The sequence below is a fragment of the Canis lupus genome, chromosome 24 (assembly GCF_011100685.1).
Source record: "Canis lupus familiaris isolate Mischka breed German Shepherd chromosome 24, alternate assembly UU_Cfam_GSD_1.0, whole genome shotgun sequence".
Classification (NCBI taxonomy): domain Eukaryota; kingdom Metazoa; phylum Chordata; class Mammalia; order Carnivora; family Canidae; genus Canis; species Canis lupus.
In genome coordinates this window covers 26,577,849-26,599,499 of record NC_049245.1, presented here as the reverse complement: position 1 = coordinate 26,599,499, position 21,651 = coordinate 26,577,849, and the positions used below count along the sequence as shown (strand labels likewise).

At 56.4% G+C, this 21,651-nt stretch overlaps 1 protein-coding gene across 6 annotated transcripts in view; it reads right to left on the bottom strand.

The window, feature by feature from the left end:
* Positions 1–10,386: 10,386 nt before the first annotated feature.
* SRC (SRC proto-oncogene, non-receptor tyrosine kinase) overlaps positions 10,387–21,651 on the bottom strand; it is a 50,414-nt gene continuing 39,149 nt past the window's right edge. For all 6 annotated transcript variants that reach the window (XM_038572270.1, XM_038572274.1, XM_038572275.1 and 3 more), the window contains 9 exons: positions 21,422–21,520; positions 21,170–21,273; positions 19,200–19,349; positions 17,593–17,748; positions 15,382–15,561; positions 13,998–14,074; positions 13,178–13,331; positions 12,905–13,036; positions 10,387–12,615 (listed from right to left, as the gene is read on the bottom strand). In XM_038572270.1, the coding sequence (XP_038428198.1) occupies positions 12,407–12,615; positions 12,905–13,036; positions 13,178–13,331; positions 13,998–14,074; positions 15,382–15,561; positions 17,593–17,748; positions 19,200–19,349; positions 21,170–21,273; positions 21,422–21,520 (1,261 nt within the window). In that variant the 3' untranslated portion in view covers positions 10,387–12,406. The remainder of the gene's footprint in view (positions 12,616–12,904; positions 13,037–13,177; positions 13,332–13,997; positions 14,075–15,381; positions 15,562–17,592; positions 17,749–19,199; positions 19,350–21,169; positions 21,274–21,421; positions 21,521–21,651) is intronic.

Here is a 21,651-nt window from a genome sequence, read left to right as displayed (position 1 = left end):
AGGTGGGAGCAGCTCATGTTACATTTAGAGAAAGACATAGCAGGGAGGCTGGAGCAGAAGGAGGTGAGGAGGGACAGCAGAAAGGACACCAAAAGGCCTTCCCACAGGTCTAGGTGAGTGCTTTTGATTTGGTTCTCCAGAGACATGCCCCTGGAGGGAGGGGGACCCTATTGAGGACAAGAGGCAGAAGGAAAGGAGGAGTCATGTCAGGCCCTCAACCCCTCCCTACCACCCTGTGATTCACAGGTTTGTGAATCAAAGACTGAGTAAACCCTAAGTTCCCCTGATAAACTCACTCAGCAGCAGAAAGTTAACAGGAGGCGAGAGGAGAGAACTTCACGCAGATGCCACACGAAGGAAGGGGAAGAAAGCTCAGGAAAGTCTCAGGCAGAGGGCAGGAGGGAGCCAGGGGAGCCGAGCAAAGAGGCAAGACCCCCACACAGCCAGGGGCTCCAGGATGACGCACAAGGGGACAGCGGCAGCAGTGGCAGCCGGGGCTCGGCACAAGGTGTGACGCACGCCGCCTGCTTGCAGGCTTGCAAGGCGGCCAGACACAGACGTGACGTGCAGCCCCAATAAAGCCCCCCGAGAAGGAGAAGGGACGCAGGGAAGGAAGAGGAGGGGGGACACGTGAGGTAGACAGCCAGGCGGCGCATCGCGGCCAGCGGGACAGACGGGAAGCCCGGGACATCAGAGACAGAAGGACCCACAGACAAAATCACCCAGACAGACCCCTACACTCGGGGAGACACAACCAGAGACACGGTGATGCTCGCAACACGTGGAGACACAGCCAGGAGGGACCCTCCCTGATACACAGACAGACATCCCCGCACACGCACATCACTGCACACAGACGGGACTGGCCAACAAACACACACATGAGACAAAGACAGACACACAGAGAGACATAGAGACACAGCTGCCACACAGACACATACGGACCCACCGACACTCCCATTCACACGGACAGAAGTCGGAAACCCAGGTCGGGATGCACAGGCTGTGTGACGAGCAAAATGAAGAGAAACAGACACAGGCATACAGGCACTAGAATGTCCTGACAGTCGGGGACACACACACACACACACACACACACACACACACACACGCTCGCACATCCAGACCCACAGAGAAGCAGGAAGGCCAGATACACACACCGGTGTCTGTCCCTGATGCACAGACAGATCTCAATGCCTGACATGGACAGAGATGCAAAGCCCCTCACTCTGACATTGGAAAGACACAGTGTGATGTTGGAGACAGACGGGCTGGACAGCCCGAAGGCAAGACCGAAGCAAAGGGAAGTTGGTAAAAATTAGAAGATGAAGAGGAGGAAGAGTAGAAGGGGCCTCATGCCGCACCCCGGCCCACGCGGCTCAGGGTCCCTCTTCCACATGAGGGTACCAGGCCACGTATAGGCTTTGACCACGAGGCCTGCCCCACCGTGGGCCCTCTGCCACTGTTTGTTGACCAAATGCTCGACCAAATTTGCCCAATGCCTGAAAGTCGCTTTGGGAGGCCCCAAGTGCAGACCAGAGCATTGCAACAGGAGTCAGGGGGCGGGGAGCCAGTGAGGACACTGGAGCATAGCCCAAGAGAGGGGACAAGCCCCAAAAGAAGGCAAGGTGCTGGAACGGAGAGGAAGGAGCGGGGCAAGGCCCATGTGGGGGATCACATGAGCAGGAAGTAGGCAGGGAGGGGACAGAGGAGCCGGGACAAGCCCAGGGGTGGACCTGGGTGCTCAATGGGCAGTGGTGCCTGTGGAATGTCCAGGAGGCAGGTGTACGTGGAGATCTGCCAATGGGAGGGGAGAGGTGAGGCCCAGAGTGAGTGAGGCCACCAGGCACGGGCAGGAAGGGAGAGGAGGGCGAGGCACAGAGAACGAGCCATCTGGGAGGTAAGGAGAGACTCAGGAGATACAGAGTCACTTATGTCTGCAGAGGCAAACCCCAGGCTTGCTGGCAGGCGGAAGAGGTCATGGTGGGAGCCGTACTGGGGGTTGAGAACAAAGTGCAGCTGGACAGAGAGGGAGAAGGAGGTGCTGACAACGGACAGCTCTGGGACAGGATGGGACCCGGGGAGGGGGTCTCGCCCTGGGAGAGATGGACCTGAGCCCGGGCCAGTCAGGGGCTTAGCACCAAGATCCCCACTAGGGACCCGTGGGCAGAAGGTCGACCCCGAGCAAAGAGTCTGCAAAGGGGGCTGGGGAGATGCAAGGGGCAGCAGGCAGGGGCGAGGCTGGAGCTGAGGTGGACACACACACACACACACACGTGCACACACATGCTCAGTGCCAGCCAGCTCTCCCCCACCCCTCAGAGATAGGGAGGGGAGAAAGGAGGAGAGAGAGAGAGAAATAGGGCCAGACTCACCTGGAACAATCTAAATCTTTTTTTTTTTTAAGATTTTTATTTACTTATTCATGAGAGACACAGAGAGAGAGGCAGAGACACAGGCAGATGGAGAAGCAGGCTCCATACAGGGAGCCCGATGTGGGACTCGATCCCAGGTCCCCAGGATCACACCTGGGCTGAAGGCGGCGCCAAATCGCTAAGCCACCTGGGCTGTCCCTCACCTGGAACAATCCAGATGGAGCCCCCAGGAGTGGGAGAGAAGAGGCAGAGGTGGGTTGGGGAAGCAGTGAGTGAGGGGGAGGTGGTGGGTGGGCAAGCGGGGACACACACACGCACACACACGCACACACACACACGCACTCCTGCAGTGACTCACAGAATGGAAGGAGAATTCAATAATGGCTTAGAGACGAAGCAGGGGGAGCGGGAAAGAGGGGGGGCAGCTGACATACAGCCCCATCTTCGGAGGTACTACAATTGTTGAGGGGAGGAAGAAAGATGAGGGACTCCCAGAAAGGAGGCAACAACCCAGAAAGTTCTCAGACAGGCAGGACATCACACATGCACACAGTGAGAACACCACTTCCCCATGAGAGTGAACAGTAAGAGTCAGAACAGCAGCTCCCTGGGAGTGGGGTGGTCGTGGAGAGGGGGCTGCCGGGCGCTGGGAGGCCTGGGTCTCACTCAAGAAGGTGGATCTGCAGGTGTGGACACATGTAAAATTCACTGAGGCTTTTCACTTAAGGTTTGTGCATTTTATGGTATGTATGGTATGTATTTATTATTTTTTTATTGAGAGAAAGGATAAGAGGGGAAGGAAAGAGGTGTGCATCAGACAGGGAGCCAGGAATAGAAGCACACACACAGGTGCACACACACACCAATGCCCAGGTGAAAGAGCAAATCCTGACCATGTCTGATGAAAACGGACATAGAAAAGTGATGTGACCAAGAAACACTGACGCCAAGACCCTCACGTGGAAAGGGAGAGACTCCGGGAGACACCTGAATGCTGGGGAGGCCCACAGGGCAGGAAGAAAATCACCAACCTTGGCCCCTTGAGCTGGAGCGAGTGTCTACCACTGTGGAATGGCCCGGCCAGGGTGACTTGTTCAGGGCTGTGACATGTGGGGTGAGGGGGCGGGATGGGTCTCAAGGGATGCGGGGGCTGGGGTGAGGGAGTGGGGGGCCAAGAAGCTCACACAGAAGGGCCGCAAGGAGATGGAGGCTGGTGTGGGGGCCCAGATGGCCCAGCAGTGTGCCGCTGAAGACCACGGGGGCCCAGGAGGGGGGTTAGGAGCAGGGCCTAGAAATAACTCTCAGACACACAGATGGAGGGGTGGACACACAGACAGATCACCATATGCTTATCAGCACAGAGAAAGCAAATGCCGGACAGAGCCTCAGACATGGATGTAGAAGGAGAAAAAGAGAGTTTGGGGGAAATGGGAGAGACCCAGATACCAGTGTGTCTTGAAAAATCCAGATGGAGCCAGAGAGGGGATGGGACGTAGAGAGCAAGAGGGTGAGAGATCTGTCTGTCTGTCTGTCTCTCTCTCTCTCTCTCTCACACACACACACACACACACACACACACACACACACCTGGGCAGGAGCAGCTGTTTCACGATGAGTGTTCTAGGAAGAGCAGAGGAGAAAGACCCCCAGGGGATGGCTGTGACCCTCCGAGTACTGATGGGCGGCAGCAGCTGCCCACCCTGGAAACCCAAGTCTGCAGAGATGGGGGGTGCCCAGGCTCAGGGACCCCCAACAGGGCCACACAAACACAAGCACAGTCCTAAGAAGCACTGACCCAGTGTTGGGGGCTGAGCGAATGGGGGGAGCATGTTGTGGCACACAGACACACCCGTGTGCACACACACATGTGATTGCGCAGTCACATCTGGGTGGGAAGACCCACCTCACGCTCGGGAGCACACAGAGTCCCGCTAAGGCTCAGAGGCAGAGACAGACAGACAAACAACGACAGGCAAACAAAGAGAAAAAGGGAGAAAGACTGGGAGGGGCGGTGACAGACACAAGTGCAGGCAGGACACCGAAGTCTACAACCAGGCAGCACAATGGCCCGGAGAGAGGAGTTTGGAAAGAGAAAACCGAGATGGAGACCGAATGAAGGAGGATGAAGAGAAAGATCAGCCGAGGGAGAGAGATGCACCCGTGCGCCCTGGGCTGCCGCCTAAGAATGGCTCGAATCAGGATTTTAAGTCCGAATAAATGAAAGAAATGTTTGAACGCATGTGAGGCGCTGCCTATGCAGGATCCGGGCAACAGCGACGGAGGGGGAGGGACCACATGCCACACACAGCACCCCTCACACACACACCACACACCGCTACCCATCGCATACCACCCCTCACACACACACACACCACACACGTCACACATGCCACACCTACTACACACAACACATCACATACAACACACACACACAAGACACCATACAAACATCACACATCCACACCTACCACACACACACCACATATACCACACTTGTCACACACAACATACATACCACACACAACACACATAACACGTACGCCACACACTATACTACATACATGCCACACAGAGGTTACGCACACCCCACACACACTACACCACACATACCATACATGTGCATGCACACACATGTCAGAAGCCCAGAGAAAAGACAAGACCCAGAGATGCCCCAGAGAGAAAAAGGAAGGAGAGAAACAGGAGATAAACACAGGAAAAGCAGGAGACTTCCATGCGCCTCTCTCGCCCTCCCCCAGGGCCTGTCTGGATGTCCGTTCGTCTCCCTGTCTGTCGGGCTTCCTCACACAGTCACAACCCCGGGATGACTCGACAGCCATCCCACCCTGGCTCTGCTAGCTCCCGCTTCCTGGCCTTTGTCCCCTCCCTCAGCAATGCTCCTCGCCATCGGGCCTCACTCAGGCCTGTGTCCTCGGGGAGCCCTCCACACCTCCGTTCCCACTCGGGACCCCATCTCCACTCCCCCGGGACCACCTGTTGTGCTCATCTGTCCCAGGCAGGAAGTGCCGTGTCCGTGTCCAGGCTTCCCAGAAGTTGTTCCTCACCCCTGAACCTCCAACCCCACCAGAGCCAGACACACAGCAGGTGCTCAATGGAAACTTGTCGAATGGGCCGGGGAGTGCATGAATGCTGACACACGTGGGCGGAGGCAAAGTTGGGGAGCAACAAGGTGAACAGGTGAATGTGCACAGAGGGTAAGAGCTGGGTGGAGGGAAGGAAGGCAAGAGCTGGAGGAGATGGAAAGGCCAGGCAGGCACCCCTGGAATGATCAAGAAGGAGGCTGGGGTGGGGAGAGCCCTGGGAGCCTCTGGCAGGAGTGGAAGGAAGCACTCACCCCCCAGCCCCAGCCCCTGCCGAGGGGAAGGGACGGGGCTGCAGGAGCAGGCCCAGGGGAAATTCAAGAAGCCCACAGAGGGACAGATGGGGAGCCAGACACACAGACAGCAGGGCCACATGTTAGTTGGAGGAATAAATGAATTAATGGGGGGACCCCTAGAGAAAAGGACAAACCTGCTAGGGCAAGAGAGAGCTGGACATAGAGAGACAGAGGCAGTGGGGGAGAGGGTGACGCACCCCACCTTGCTCTGATGCACCCGCACTGAAGTCAAGGGCAAACCACAGAGGGCGGAATGGAGAAGCAGGAACAGAGAGGGCAGAAGGCAAAGAGGACACATGGCCTGCCGGGAGCAGCATTTACCCCCGCCTGGCTCAGAGGAGAGGCTCAGTAAATCTATAGCCCACAGTATTTTTAGGGGCCCACAAAAAAATTAATTTCTCTTAAAATCAGAAGACAAACTATTAGCTCAATTTCTTTTTTGACTAAACCCTACACCCAGCTTGGGACTCAAACTCATGACCCAGAGATCGAGAATCACACATTCCACCAACTGAGCCAGCCAGGCGCCCCTCAAACAATGTTTTCATAGTTAATTATAAATTTGACTTTGCACCAATATTGTAAACTAATTTTGCATATTTCCTATGGAGGAAGGGACCCACAAAGGCAAAGCTAACTCGGGCCCACCAGAGTCAAAGGGGGCCCTCTGCAGAGGGGGTGGGAGTAGACAGGGAGTGGTTGAGTTTGGGGTGCGGGAGGATGAGGTGTCCAGGGAAGGGTTGGCAAGGAAACCGTCCTGGAGGAAGGCCTTGGGGCTGAGGCTGGACAGAGCATGGGACTAAGTCTGGGGTTAGGATGGCATGTGGGCAAAAAATCACCCTGAAGGCCAAGTCCCAGGAGTCCTGGGGAAGGGAAAGAGGGTGGGTGAGATGTTCACACCCAGACATATGTACAGAGGTGGGAAAGGAGGATTTTTAAGAAAACTGCAGAGACGTGGAGGCAGGAGGCAGAGAAAGACACAGAGCTCCAGCCACACACACAAGGACACACAGACACACCCCACCCAGGGGAGGGGGCAAAGAAAAAGATAAACAGTGAATGAGACCATAGTAAGGGGGGAGGCGTGGGGGGGAACAGAAGCAGACGGACGCCAGACAGAGAGACACAGACTCAGGATCGCAGGGGTCACCCTCTGAGGGCAGCACAGGTCTGGGCACTGGGTGGGAAGAGCCCTCCGGTGGGGAGGGCTGGGGACCGCGAGGCCTGGATGAATGACAGACAGACAGACAGGGCTCCATCTCCCCCTACCCATCCAGAACTCCTTCCCTGGCTCTTCCCAACTCTGCCTCTGTTTCTGTCTGTCTCTCTTTTTCTCTGCAAACCACAGCTTTTTGGCCTGGGAGAGAAAAATGGGAAAAGATGAGATGAGAGGAAATGCAGACAATGGACCTTGCATGTGTATGTGTGCACGAGTGGGTGGGTGTGTGTGCACCCGTGTGTGCATGTGTGCATGTGTGTGTGTATGCACACGCCTTCGGCACAGGTCGGGTCAGAGTTTCATGAGGGGATGAAAGGAGTAGAGGAGGAATGAAGAGAGCCACAGCTTGGGAGGCTGCAGGGAGCAGGGATGCGCATGTGGCCCACACACCACACACACACAGGGACACACACACACACACACACACTGGAAGTGCAGTAGCCGAAAGCACAACCAGCACAGAAGGCCTGACACAGATACACCGGCAGTCGGAGGGCAGATGGGGGGCTGTTTGCTCACACCTCCACACGGGCCACGGCAGCACCGGGCCCAGGGCAGATCTTCAAGACGAGTTTTCCACGTGAATGTATGGCTGAACGGGCTAGCAGCCCACAGTGAGAGCCAGTGAGCGTGAGCCGGAGCTCGGAGAGACAGAGACAGACACACTCCGAGAGGGAGAGAGAGACAAGGGAACACGGAGGCCGATGGGCCGAGAACAGACGACAGACCTCCAGGGACACGCACAGAGACACGTGGCCCACGCTCTCCAGGTGGGAGGGATGGGCTAGGGGGCACAGAGTATGGTGTTTTTTTTTTTTTTTAAGATTTTATTTATTTACTTAGACACAGAGAGGCAGAGACACAGGCAGAGGGAGAAACAGGCTCCATGCAGGGAGCTCGATGCGGGACTCGATCCAGGGTCTCCAGGATCGTGCCCTGGGCCGAAGGCAGCACTAAACCGCTGAGCCCCCCGGGCTGCCCGAGTATGGTGTTTTTTTGTGTGTGTTTTACTACATCTTTCCTACTTTGCTATAAGGAATATGTATCATTTTTTTTCATGAAGGAAAGCATCTCATTTTCCTCCAAGGAAAAAAAAAAAAAAGCATGTGGCATAAGAAAAACACTGAGTCCAGGAAGGGAAGGTGGAGAGGACGTGGGGGACCCAGGTCTCCCACCCCCTGAAGTGGGCTAGAATCAGGACAGGGCTGCAGGAGGAGCAAGCAGAGGGGCTGTGGGGCAGTGGCCCCAGCAGACGGCACACCTCTCACCTCTCACCTCTCCACTGTCTCTCTCACAAGTCGAGCAAAAGCAAACTGGACAGCAGCCCAGAGAGAGGGATCAAAACCAGAGGAGGAGCCAGAGACGAGAGGTGGGGGAGACAGCAGCTTTCCCGCCTCCCTTCCCTGACCAGACGACGCCATCCATGTGGGCCAGATCTGGGGGCATCAGCTAGAATTTCCCCAGGCCCTCAGGCTCTTGTTCTAGTGGGTGAGCTTTGTGAACGAGCACAGCAGCGTTTGCAAGTTCCAGGGGAGTCAGGGGAAGCTCCGACGGGTGGTCTGTGGCCTCTGAGATGTGTTTTGAAGGATGAATAGGAGTTTGCCACGTTGCAGAGAGAAAAGAAAGGGCATTCTCCATCGTGTAAAGAGCTTGGGCAGAAGCACGGACCCGTGGGAGGGCCTGAGGACGAGTCAGAAGCCAGAGAGATTGATGAAGAAGAAAATGTGTGAGACAGAGACACAGAGAAACAGGAGAGAGAGAGACAGCAGCCAGGCACAGAGCAAAAGAGAAGCCAGCAACAGCCCGAAACAGACAGAAACTCAGAAGCGCACAGAGCTGCGCTGGAAACTATAGAGAAGGGGGGGGGGGGGGGGGGGAGTAGAAAGAAAGAAAAAGAAATGTTGAGACAGAGAGCCAGGGTCAGACAGCCAGAGACTGGAGAGGCCGACAGAGGCGGGAGACTGACGGAGACAGAGACAGAGAGACACAGAGAAATGCAGAGCAAGATAGGTGCAGAGAAGGGGGGCTCAGCGAGGCCCCACGCCCTGGGCCCACCACCCAGCATCGTACAGGTGTGCTCCCCACCTGCCGTGCAGGGTGAGCGCCTTGTCCCTGTCCCCGTGAGGGCTGAGGCACACCCCTGGCCTGCTGGCACGTGTTCCTGAGTTCCTCCAGCCCCAGCCCAGCGCACGTGGGCCCTGCCAGGAGCGGCCAACGCTGTGTGCGCCCTCTGATCCCACAGAACCAGCTGCACGCATCGGTGCCCGGCCCCCGGAGCCCAAAGCTCAGGCACCAACTACCTGCATTTGTATTCATGTGCTACACACAAATCCTTGCACACACAGCGGGAGAAAACAGACACACTGGTTTCACACCCCACTCATACCCAGGTACACACTTACCCCAGGAGCCTGCAGGCTGGCACACGACCTGGACATGTGTATTTACAGATGCACACAGCCTCGGGCAGACCTCCCATTCACACACCCATGTGAACATAAAGGTTCACACAGCTAGATACACAGTCCCAGGAGCCCCAGACTCACAAACCACCCGAACACATGTCCACATACACCTACACAGACACCCATGGGTAAACTTATATACCCACGTGAACACGAAGGCACACACGTCCTAGGCACACAGTCCCAGGAGCAAAGAGGACACATGCCACAAACATCCATGCTCTTACGCTCCCAAGTCATGCCCATACCCATGGAGTCTCTGGGTGTCCATTCTGACCTGGATACTATGGGATTTGGCTTATGAAAATACTACTGCAGAGAGAAATGTCCTAATTCTGAAATTTGTTTTTAATTGGACCCTTATTACGGCCAGAGGTGACACACGAACACATGTGTGGTCTCACGTTCTCACGTAAGATAAATGTCTTCATATAGACTGTCGCAAATAACTACCTAGTTGTGTCCCTTAGTGGTGAGGGAAAAGGGAGGAGACGAAAGGTCTTTGGGTTTTTCTCTAGAGTGGATCCAGCTCCACCCCAGCCTGGCGCTCCTGCAAAACACAGCACACACACAGCCACATCACCCTGTAAGCACGCCTGTGACCCCACACAGGCCTGACAGTCCCTCCCGGCCCCCAGAGTGTCAACTGCCACCATCCACCCAGGGCATCTGCATCCTGAATGGCTCACCCTGTGGGAGTCCTGGCTTCACTGGTGCATGTCAGACACAAGCCAGCCTCTGCCAGATGTGCTCACTCTGGTGAGTGCAGACAGGTGCAGTCTGTCTCCAATCTGATCACGTCTCCCCCTGGCCTAAAGCCCTCTAGCCACCAGCGTGGCCCGAACAAGGCCCCTCCCACCACAGTCTGTCCTCACATCCCACCCCTCTCACTCTCCAGCACACGGTAGATGCTCAATAAACCACAGGCCAAACTTTGAGGTCTGTTTGTGTTTAATCAGACAATATGCAAAGTATTTACAACCAATTCTGGATCCCTCCCCCCCAAGCCTGGGCCGTGAAATCTGGGACCCCCAGGCCCTGCCCAGAGCTGAGGGTCCCCTAGGCCTCTGCATAGTCATCTGAAATCTACAAAACACTGTTTATTTAAAAAAACAAAACAAAACAGTATTAGGACACCTTATACAAAGGGCCCCGGGCAGCTGGAAGGGGGACTTGAGAGCACGCCGGGGTCAGCGAGCCCAGATCCGACTGGGACGGACAGCAGACTTGCGTAATAAACATGTATGAAAGGAAAAGTTGAAATTTCATAGGCAGGCACCGCTTGGCCTCCTTTCCCACTGGCAGGGCCTGGCTGGCTCGAGCACCCCTGGCAGCAGGAATGTTATTGCTATGATGGGGGGCTGTGGGTGAAATGTACAACATGTCTCGGGGACAGAGCAGGGGAGCATTTTTACATGTTAAATATGGACATACATGGAAGAACACACATGTGCACACACACACAACGCACATACACACACATGGGGCCCTTGGCAAGATGCCCACAAACCGTCAGCCACCCCTTTTAAGATGGGCACACCAAGGCCCAGGGAGGAGCCACCACATACCCTAAGGCTAAACACCAGAGCTAGGGCCAGAGAGCCTCCGGATGCCCCAGGCGGGGCTCACCAAGTGATGCCAGGCCACAGGGTCTGGAGCAGAGCAGTTGCAGAGGCCACGGCCACACATGAAGGCAGACACTGCAGCCGAGGGAGGAAGCAGGGGCCACCCGAGGTCACACCGCCAGCACAGCCAGGCTTGGCACATAGCAGCGGACACTCATCCTCTCCCACCCCAGCATTAGGTACTCCTTTCCCCGCTCATGAGTTAAGGGGTGCCAACTTGGGGAGGAGGGCAGGCGCCAGGCATTGAAATGACACAGGACAAACTGGGGTTCCTCCTGAGGCCAGGACCGCCCAACCACTTAGATCTTCTATTTCTGTTCAATTGCGTCCGGAGCCTGGGAGCTCACTCTCTTTCATGCTGGCTGGCCCCAAGGATGAGAACCACTCACATTCTGTTCGACATCTTCCCAACGCCTGCATGGTCACCCCTCATTCCTAGCCCCGCCCTCCGTCCCCCTCCACTCTCTCCCTGCACAGCAGCCCCGCCAGGCAGGCAGTGGCAGCAGGACTCTCTCTGCTATCTCTAATTCAGCCTCAGGCCCCTGGTCCCCTAGGCTGCCCTGGGCTGTCCACGCTGCCTCCAAGGACAATCTTGTTGGTTCCTGAGGAAGACAGAGGGAGCACCGGGTTCCGAACCCACCTCAACCCTGAACTTCTCTGTGGTCTTGGGCAAGTCACATCCCCTCTCTGGACTGTTTCCCCAGGGGTACTATGAGGACAAGGAATTGGTGATCTCTCAGGGTCCGTGGGGTCTAAGAACAGGACTTGAGGGGGGTGCCCACCCTACCCACCACCATGAAGTCAAGCTACACCTCAGCTGCACAGCCGGGGAGCCGTGGCAGAGGGGCCTGGAGCCAGCAGCTTCCACCAACAGGTGTTTCAGAAATGGACGGCAAGGGGTAGGGTGGCGGGCAGGCCGTGGGCCAGGGGCCCATCACTCCTCTTTGGAAAGGCTCTTCGGCCAGCTCTGGAGGCAGACCTGGGATGACATGGAAGTGGGAAGGAGCCAATGTGGGGAGCAGCCCGTCCTTCTTCCTGCTTCCTCCTGCTGAGCAGCACAGAGCTCCAGAAGGGAAGGCTGGGGGGACACATGTGGCCGGAGCAGGAACCGGGATGCAGTCACTGTGCCAGCCTTGGACCCTGTCCCCGAGGCCACCCCAGGCCCCAAGCCCTTCCATGCCACAAAAGAGGGAGGGGCCTCATCACTGACAATTCAGCCCCACAGAGGGGATCAATGCAGGCAGGCGGAGGGAGGCAAGATCCTACATCAGGGGCCACCCAGCCCAGGATCCAAGCCGAGAAGCCAGTCTGGCCCTGTAGCTTGCTCCCTATAGGTTCTCTCCCGGCTGGTACTGGGGCTCGGTGGATGTGAAGTAGTCCTCCAGGAAGGCCTGCAGGTACTCAAAGGTGGGTCGTTCCTCAGGCTCCTTCCGCCAGCACTGGCACATGAGGTCGTGCAGGGACTCGGGACACTCAGGCGGGCAGGGCATCCGGTAGCCCCGTTCCACCTGGTCAAGCACCTCACGGTTGACCATCCCTGTGGGTAGAGGGAAGCATGAGGAGACTGGCTCTTGTGAGGAAAGCCAGGTGGGGGGAGGATGATGAGGAGAGCAGAGATGACCTCTCGCCTAGGGCAGGGGGCTGTGATCACGGGTAAGTCCCCTCCCATGGCAGAGAGCCCTGACCAGAGAGCCCCTAAGATGGGATACTCAACCTCTTTATTATACAGATGGGGAAACTGAGCCTGGGAAGGGGTGTGGTTTGCCCTAGATCACCAGGGCAGAGGGGTTCAGGGATCAAAGATGGGCCACAGAGAGCCCTCTTACCGGGGTAGGGCACCCGCCCCTTTGTCGTGAGCTCCGTCAGCAGGATCCCAAAGGACCACACATCTGACTTGATGGTGAATCGGCCATAGAGGGCCGCTTCCGGAGCTGTCCACTTGATGGGGAATTTGGCACCTGCGGGAGGGAGAAAGATCAGGGGAGGCTCAGTAGAGTGTCATGACCATGCTGCCAGGAGGTACCACTCTCATCCTCACTGGACAGAGGCAGAAACAGGCTCAGAGAAGGCCAGATGGCAAGGACCTAGACCCTGCCCACCTTGCCGGGCGGTGTACTCGTTGTCTTCAATGAGCCGGGCCAGCCCAAAGTCGGCCACTTTGCACACGAGATTCTCTCCAACCAGAATGTTGGCAGCACGGAGGTCACGGTGGACGTAGTTCATCCGTTCCACGTAGGCCATGCCTGAGGCGATCTGCGGGCAGAACCCAAGGAACCCGGCTCAGGGACCACCCCTGCCCCCCTGTCCCCAAGGTCACGGGTCACATGCCCAGAGAGCCAATCAGATGCCCTAGTCTTCTGGCTAGTAAAGTCTGCTTACAATAAGCACCGTTGGCACAGAAAGCAGGACCAGCACTTAGCAGAAAGAGGAAATGCAGGACAAAGGGCAAGAGCAAAGAGGAAACATAGACAAGATACAGCCCGGAAGGCAGGTGACCATGAAAAAGAGGCCCCAGATGCCCCACCGATACAGGCGAGTGCCAGGTCCTGCCTGCTGTCCTGAGTCCCCTCTCTGAACCTGTTTTCTTATGTCAAACGGAGTGACAGCCAGTCCTACCTCCCCTGATTGGGATAAGGATTAATGAAGAGATGACTGTTGAGCACCACCTACAGCAAGCAAGTTCTAATGCATGGTTATCGAGTGACTGAATAACCTCCTCACTGACCTCGGATACTGGCCCAGCAAAGGTTCTTTTCTCTGCCCGGTGGTAAATGTGGTGAGATTCAAGAGTGTGGGGGGCAGTCAAGGCAAGCTGCCTGGAGGGATCCCTCATGCGGATAAAACCAGCTGAGCTACTGAGCTAAGAGGGACGGAGTGTTCTAGGGCCAAGGCTGTGAGAGGTGGGAGGGGTGGACTCACCTGAGCGGCCATGTCCACCAGCTGAGGTAGTCGCAGGTACTTGCCTGTCTCCCCCTTGAGGAAGTCCAGCAGACTCCCTGGGAGGAAAGAAAGCGGCACTAGTCCCGGCCCTGTCCTCCCTGAGCCAGGAAGCAGCGATTCCCACATCCTGTCCACCTCCGCAGGCCAGCCTCGCTCTAAGCGGCACAGCAGATTTCACATAAACCCGTCTCGGAAGGAAGACTCTCTCAGCATTCATCACTCAGAAGGCAAAGTGGGATGGGAAACAACCCAATGTCTCCTTCCAGGAGCACAGAGACTGTGGTCCGTCCCTGCGATGCACTGCTACTGCCCAGCGATAGAAACAAAACGTACTACTGATACATGTGACAAGGATGAACCTCGGATGTAAATGAGAACACGTGTGAAGTTCTAGAAGAAACACCCGTGATGACAGAGAGAGAGCTACTACCTGCCTTGAGCGCTGGAAGGTACTTGTCTGCAAGGGGCAACAAGAGAGTTTTCTGGGGAGATCTCCTGTAGCTCAGTCGTGGTAAGGGAAACACAGAGTGTCCGTTTGTTAAAACTCATCGAACTGGATGCTTAAAATATTGGATTCTATCATCTGCAAATTATGCCTCTGAAAAGCACATTTTGAATAATTCAACTAATTTAAAAATTAAGTAAAGGTCAAGCCAGGGACTTGTCCCAGAAGTGGCTCAGCTTGGAGGGTTGGGGGACTTCTCTTTCAGATGCAGAATGACAGATGGCTTTAGAAAACCAGCAAACTGGAGGGAGAAAAGATGCATTGTGGGAAATCATTAAAAACAAAACAAAATGAGAAAGGCAACCTTTGGCTTGACTTTCCATTGACATGACAAGTTGGTTCTATTCTGTTCCACCTTTTAAAATGTACACTCTAGTTTGGCGCCTGCCTTTGGCCCAGGGCGCGATCCTGGAGACCCGGGATCGAGTCCCACATCGGGCTCCCGGTGCATGGAGCCTGCTTCTCCCTCTGCCTGTGTCTCTGCCTCTCTCTCTCTCACTGTGTGCCTATCATAAATAAATAAAAAAAAATAAAAAAAAAAAAATAAAAAATAAAATGTACACTCTAGGGTAGCCCCGGTGGCGCAGTGGTTTAGCGCCGCCAGCAGCCCGGGGGACCCGGGATTGAGTCCCACGTCAGGCTTCCTGCACGGAGCCTGCTTCTCCCTCTGCCTGTGTCTGTGTCTCTGCCTCTCTCTCTCTCTCTTTCTCTCTCTGAATAAATAAATAAATAAATCTTTAAAAAATATATTTGTAAAATAAAATGTACACTCTAGATCTGGGGGGACATGAAGCGCGTGCCCTCCTGCCCAGGAAGGGACTGCCCCATGCATCTCCACGCGGGTCTCTCGGGCCTCACCCTTGCTCATGTACTCTGTGACGATGTAGATGGGCTCCTCAGACACCACCGCGTACAGCTGCACCAGCTTCTCGTGCCTCAGTTTCTTCATGACCTGAGCCTCCTGCAGGAAGGCCTCTGGAGACATCGTGCCTGGCTTCAGGGTTTTGATGGCCACCCTGGTGGTTCCGTTCCAGGTTCCTGTGGACAGGGGTACAGGCTGCCTCAGTGAAGGTCCCCCTATTTACATCCCACAGGGACCCGCATCTGCCTGCCTGCGTACCAGTTTTAGCCCTGGCCTCCCTAGCCACGTGACAAGCCCAGCCAAGGTCCAGCCCCTTTCTGAACCACGACAGGCCACTCCTCAGGGAGTTATTAAAAGGATGGAATGAATCTCTGGTACACACTCAAGAAACAGTGGCCGTTGATCTTTTGTTGGGATTGCCATTATTAGGAATGTCCCAAAAAGCAGCACTTTCACCAAAGAGATGGACAATCATGGCCCCAAAACTCAACTACTCTCTCCTGAGTGACCGTGTTCCTTCTGGGCAGCACACAGGAGGTGAGTCAGGAGTTAGCAAATGAATGGGGCTGGCGGGGGAAGCAGAGCTGGCCTCAGGACAAAGCCACCTCCACGAGAGGCATGCTCTCTAAAAAGCAAGGCCTGGACCAGACACAGAGGGCGTGAAGGTCAGACTGGCCAGGGTCTGAAGCCCAACTCTGCCTCCTGACAGCAGTGAGACCGTGGGCCAGTCAGTTCCCTTCTCTGAGCCCGTCTTCTCCTCTGGAAAATGCAGATGTTATAGTGTCTCCCTGCGGGGTTGTTTGAGAATTAAATGAGATTTTAGGCTCTGGGCCCAACCGACTGTGAGGGCTCGGTAAATAATAGTTACACTTGTCATTTTATTATTATCTGGATTTTCACACTGAGAGGCCTTGGGGGAAGTTGTGTGCTAGAGCAGCGTGTTTAATCCGAGTTCTTAGCACACTGGACCCAAGGTCCTCTGATGAGTGGCCCTGGGCCCATTCCTCCCAGTCTCTGGGCCTCCATCTGAGAGTGGGGGCCCAGGCCTACCTCTGGGGCACCTCCAGCACAATGTCTGGGGATCTGTACCTGCCACTTCATGAGTCTACCTGCAGTGTCCACAGCTACTACCACACACGTGTGCCAGGAATGAGTCTTTGCAGTCTCCGGAACATCCCCCTCCCCTCTCCCCAGCTAAAAGCCAGCACTTCCCCTTTCCTGACTTGGCCTGACCAGCCTGCAGGCCTGTGTCCCTGCAGGGCCTCCCACCCAGGAACTGTCCTTGCTCTCCCCTGAGAGGAGGAAAGTGGAGACAGTGGTGCCAAGTGAACACTGGGGCTTACATGACGGCACATGATGATTCCCCAGCTGAAGCCACGGGCTTAAGACTGTCTTGCCTGTCTCACACCAACCTCCCTGATTCCTCTGTGGCAGCAGGAACCAAGCAGAGGGTGCCTGCATTTTGTCAGGGTTTCATGGTGTTTGTTTTCAAGGACAGTTTTGCCATTTCTCCAGGGTTAGACAGGAGATCGTGAACAGGCCCAGAACATGCCAGACCTTGTGCTTCCAAGCACTCCCTCTGAGAGCTGAGGCTTCACGTCCCGCGGCTAAGCACTAACGTGTGGATGCACACTGGGCCAGCGTTCTCTCACAGTCCGCGGGTGGGTCCTATTATCCTCATCTCCACTTTACACTGAGGAGGACTAAGACTCACAGTGGAGCCACCTGGCCTGGACCACACAGCATCTTTGGGGAATCGGGATGCCCAGCCCCAAGCAGCTCTCGGCAAACAGGTGCCATGGTTTGCAGAGGTGTGGGGGAGCTCCACCTTTAAAACACAGCCCACTGGGGGCACCTGGGTGGCTCAGCAGTTGAATGTCTGCCTTTGGTTCAGGGCGTGATCCCGGGATCCTGGAATCAAGTCCCACATTGGGCTCCCCGCAGAGAGCCTGCTTCTCCCTCTGCCTCTGCCTCTCTCTGTGTGTCTCTCATGAATAAATACATAGAATCTTAAAAAAAAAAAAAAAAAAAATAGAGCCCACTGTTCAGCAGAGGCAACTGAGACTCATGGAGGTGAAGGGTTGTGGGGGAGCCCTGGGACCTTGAGCTGTCCTATGGGATGGACATCTCCCTGGTTCTCGACTGGGGACACCAGAGCCCCCCCAAGGGGACCATGGTTTCCTCTGGGGGCAGAGGCAAGGCCTTACCCATCCACACCTCTCCGAAACAGCCCTGGCCCAGTTTGACCTCCAGCCGCAGAGACTCCCGAGGGATCTCCCAGGCATCCTTGGCCAGCCCCTGAGTCTGTGGCTTGGATGTGGGGCACACGGTGGTGAGGCGGTGGCACAGGCCATCGGCATGTTCTGAAGACAGAGGCAGGGAGGTAGAGTTCAGGCAGGGGGTCTGCCCTGGGACCTCCCCGTCCCACGGTCTGATATACACATGGTACACACACAGGCTTTGGGGACACAAAGGATGCCCTTGAGGCCAGGGATCCACACCTGAGTGTCCACACCCTCACCCCACACAGGCCCACACTGCCTCATGCACATGCTCACCGAATTATTCATTCATTCATTCAGCAGACTTTAAAGGGTGGCCACCCCGGTCAGTGGCAAGGACACAGTGCCGGACAAGCCCAGTGGAATCCTGCCCTTGGGGAGCTCACAGTGCCAAGTGAGCCCCACCTCCCTTAATCACCTCCCGGCCACAAGTGTGACGGAGGAGAGCCATGGGTGCCACAGCAGATGGGTTGGATGGAGTCTGGGAAGGCTTCCCTGAGGAAGTGGCCCCTGAGCTTGGGTCTGCAGGACAGTGAGTGGTTGACTAAGGCCCACCACTCCAAACAGCAGGTTTGCACTACGCATGCACATGCAGAGGCCCTGGGAGAGGAACAAGCCTCTGGTTGCACGAACTGAAAGGAGGCCAGAGGCACTGCAAGAGAGTGAACGGGGGCAAGGGGCCCCAGGTAAGGCAGGGAGGCCAGCCCGGTTTAGAGCAGCCACTTGGGGGTCTCTATCCTGAGATCGATTTTGCTGTGGGGGAACAGTGTGCAGAATGAACTGCAGAATGAGAGCCAAGGAGACAGAGGGGTGGCAGATGGTAGAGGGTGTCAGGCGGCCCAGCAGAAGGAGAGGAGGGTGGCACAGGATGGGCACGAACTGGCACTCTCAAGTTAGGCCATACCTGCACACAGAGTCCACGGCCACACACACAGGCACCAACAGAGACCCACCCACCTGAGTACACACAGACCCTTGAGCCTTCGGTGTCCCCAGGGAAGCCCCGAAATGTGCAGACACTGCATGCATGCTCCCCCCCATGACCTGCGCGCACGCGTGTGTGTGTGTGTGTGTGTGTGTGTGTGTGTATGTGTGTGTGTGTACCTGAAGCCCTCGCCCTGGCTCCCTACGCAGCCACTTATGCTCCCTCCCACTCCCTCCTCCCTCTGTGGGCTATGGGCTGCAGCGGTCTAGCCGCCCCCTCCCCTCCCAGCAACCAGTTCAGACCGGTCCTAGGGCTGCAGAGACAAACGACACCAGCCTCAGCCCCCCTCCCTTCCCTGCTCCCCTCTAGGCAGTGCCCTCCTCTCCAGCCAGCTGCAGAGGGGGAGAAAGAGGGGGGATGGGCCTGGTGGGAGGAGGGCACGGGAGGATCCAGGACGAAAAAGGGGGGGAGGAAAGGAGGGGGAAGAGGGAAGGGAGAGGAGGGGCAGGGGGACAAAGGAGCTCCACACTCCCAGGGTAACAAGAGCCCCAGCCCCGGGTTGGCCCCAAAGGCCCCCCCTCCCAGCATCCGCTCTGCTGGCCCTCACTGGAGTAGTAGGCCACCAGCTGCTGCAGGCTGTTGAACTGTGTGCGCGAGGTGATGTAGAAGCCACCACTGTCGAGCTTGCGGATCTTGTAGTGCTTCACATTGAGGCCCTTGGCGTTGTCGAAATCCGACACAGAGAGGCAGTAGGCGCCTGCAAGGTGGGACCAGAGAGGAGCAGTGACCCCATGCCCAACACCCCCCCCCCCCCCCAGGCCACAGCACTCAGTGAGGTTCTGTGCCTACCCAGCACGGGAGGACATGGAGGCCAGAGCCAGGTCCAGTCTGCCCTATCTTGGAGCACCTAGCCTGTGGGTGGCCATCAAGGCAGGGCCCAGTGAGCAAAGGGGCACCTGATCAGAGAACCTCTCCATGCACTCTTGGCCCTGGCAAGATCTTCAAGGCAGAGTGTCTATCCCAACTGTGTGGCCTGGACCAGTCACCTGCCCCCTGGGCCTCAGTTTCCTCCTCTGCACAACAGGGTGACTCCCAGGGATGTCAGGAAAATTTGAGACCACCTCTTATAAGTGGTGGAGGAGGAGAGCCATGGGTGCCACAGCAGATGGGTTGGATGGAGTCTGGGAAGGCTTCCCTGAGGAAGAGGGCCTGGCACATGGTAGGTGCTCAATAAATGTTTGCTAGGAGCCAGAAATGGTTGTGTCCCTGGCTTAACTGCTTCCCCTCTCTGCCCCACACTTCCTGAACACCCTGGGCTCAGGCAGGAGTGGGTGGCTGGCTAAAACTACAGCCCGGGCAGGAGGCCATGTGCTGGGTGTGGCCTTCAGGCCGCCAAAGCCAAGAGGGGCCAGCCCTGGTGGCCTCCTCCCTGACTCTCTTGAGCCTGGAAAAGCATTTGGCTGGAAAAGTTTCCTCCTGCCTAGCAGGCCTGGCTAGGAGCCTCTGTTAACCTGAGCCCAAGAGAAGCCTGGGGTAGAGGCTTCACCACCCAGAAAGAGCCTTTTTCAGAAGGTAGGGTACAGGCCCCACAGCCCATGGCCCTCTGGACAGTCCTCAACTGCGAGTTACAATCTCCAGCGTAAAGAAGGGGAAAATGAGGCCCAGAGAGGGAAAGCAGCTAGCCTCAGGTCTCCCAGCCAGTTAGGCACACAGAATCGTAACCAGGTCTCTAAAGCCTGCGTTGGGCAACCACAACTAACACATGGCCCAGGACACACACATGTGGACACCTGTGGCCTGAGCCTAGAGCCAGCCCCTGAGCACATGTGTATGTGCACATATACAGGCATGCCCATGCTCACACTGGGATGCACTCCCCAAGCCCCCAGGCACAAAGACAAACCCACAACTATCTGCTCCCACACGGCAACACCCAGACAATTCCACCCCCATGTGCACACACATGCCTGGACTCACACATGGCATGCCCGGCACACAACTGCCCATAAATGCACACACATGACATGGGTGCTCTGCTTCCCACTAAACCCCAGGCCCACAGGATGTGGCCCAGCTTTGTCTCCATGGTGTCAGGTAGCCTGCAAGCCACTTGAAGAGGGGCTAGAGAGGGGATGACCTATGTTCTCTGGCTGGGGGAGGGATGGAAGAGGAACAGGGACCAGGACGGCTGGGGAAGGGCAAAGCTGGCTCCTGGCACCTCGTCCAGCTCTAGAAGCCCCTGGAGAAGGAGAAGAAGGGCCTACTTCATCCGCACCCATCCTGGAAATAAGTCTTTGGCTGTGTGACCCCCAGGCCTCCCGACAGCCTGTGCACATTCCTCGTCTGAGGAAAGTGAGACCAGAGAGGCTAAGTATCACCATTTGCTTCATCTCTGGCCACCCTGGATATCTCAGTCTTCCTCAAACATACCTCCCTGCCGTTGATCCTACCACTTACTCCACCTGGAGGGCTCTTCCTACCCCACTCCAGGTACCAAACTCCTATTCATTCCACAATACCCAGCTCAAACAACCCACAAAAGGCTCAGTTCTCATTGGCCAAAAGGAGCACTCCTACCTTTCGTGGTCTCGCTTTCTCGCACCAGGAAGGTCCCTCTCGGGTTCTCTGCATTGAGCAATAACCGCTCTGACTCCCGTCTGGTGATCTTGCCAAAGTACCACCTAGGAGGAAGGAGGGTAGTATTGGTGACCCAGGCTTCCATCTACCTGCTGCGCCGAGGCTCCAGGCACCCCACCCACTCCAACCCAGGAGAGAAGCTCCAAACCTGCGGGGATAGGGGGCAGGCAAGAGACCAGGTTCCATACTCACTCCTCAGCCTGGATAGAGTCAGAGGGCGCCACGTAGTTGCTGGGGATGTAGCCTGTCTGTCCCGTGCTGAGCGAGTGGGCCAGCCACCAGTCACCCTCTCTAAGGAGGGGGAGAGGAAAGGAGCAAAGGAGAAGGAGCCGTCAGTGGTGGGCCCAATTCTGCAATCTTCACAGGTGCTGTGCTGGGGGTCCCCAAGGCCAAGTGAGGTGCTGGGAGCTGTGGGACCGGCT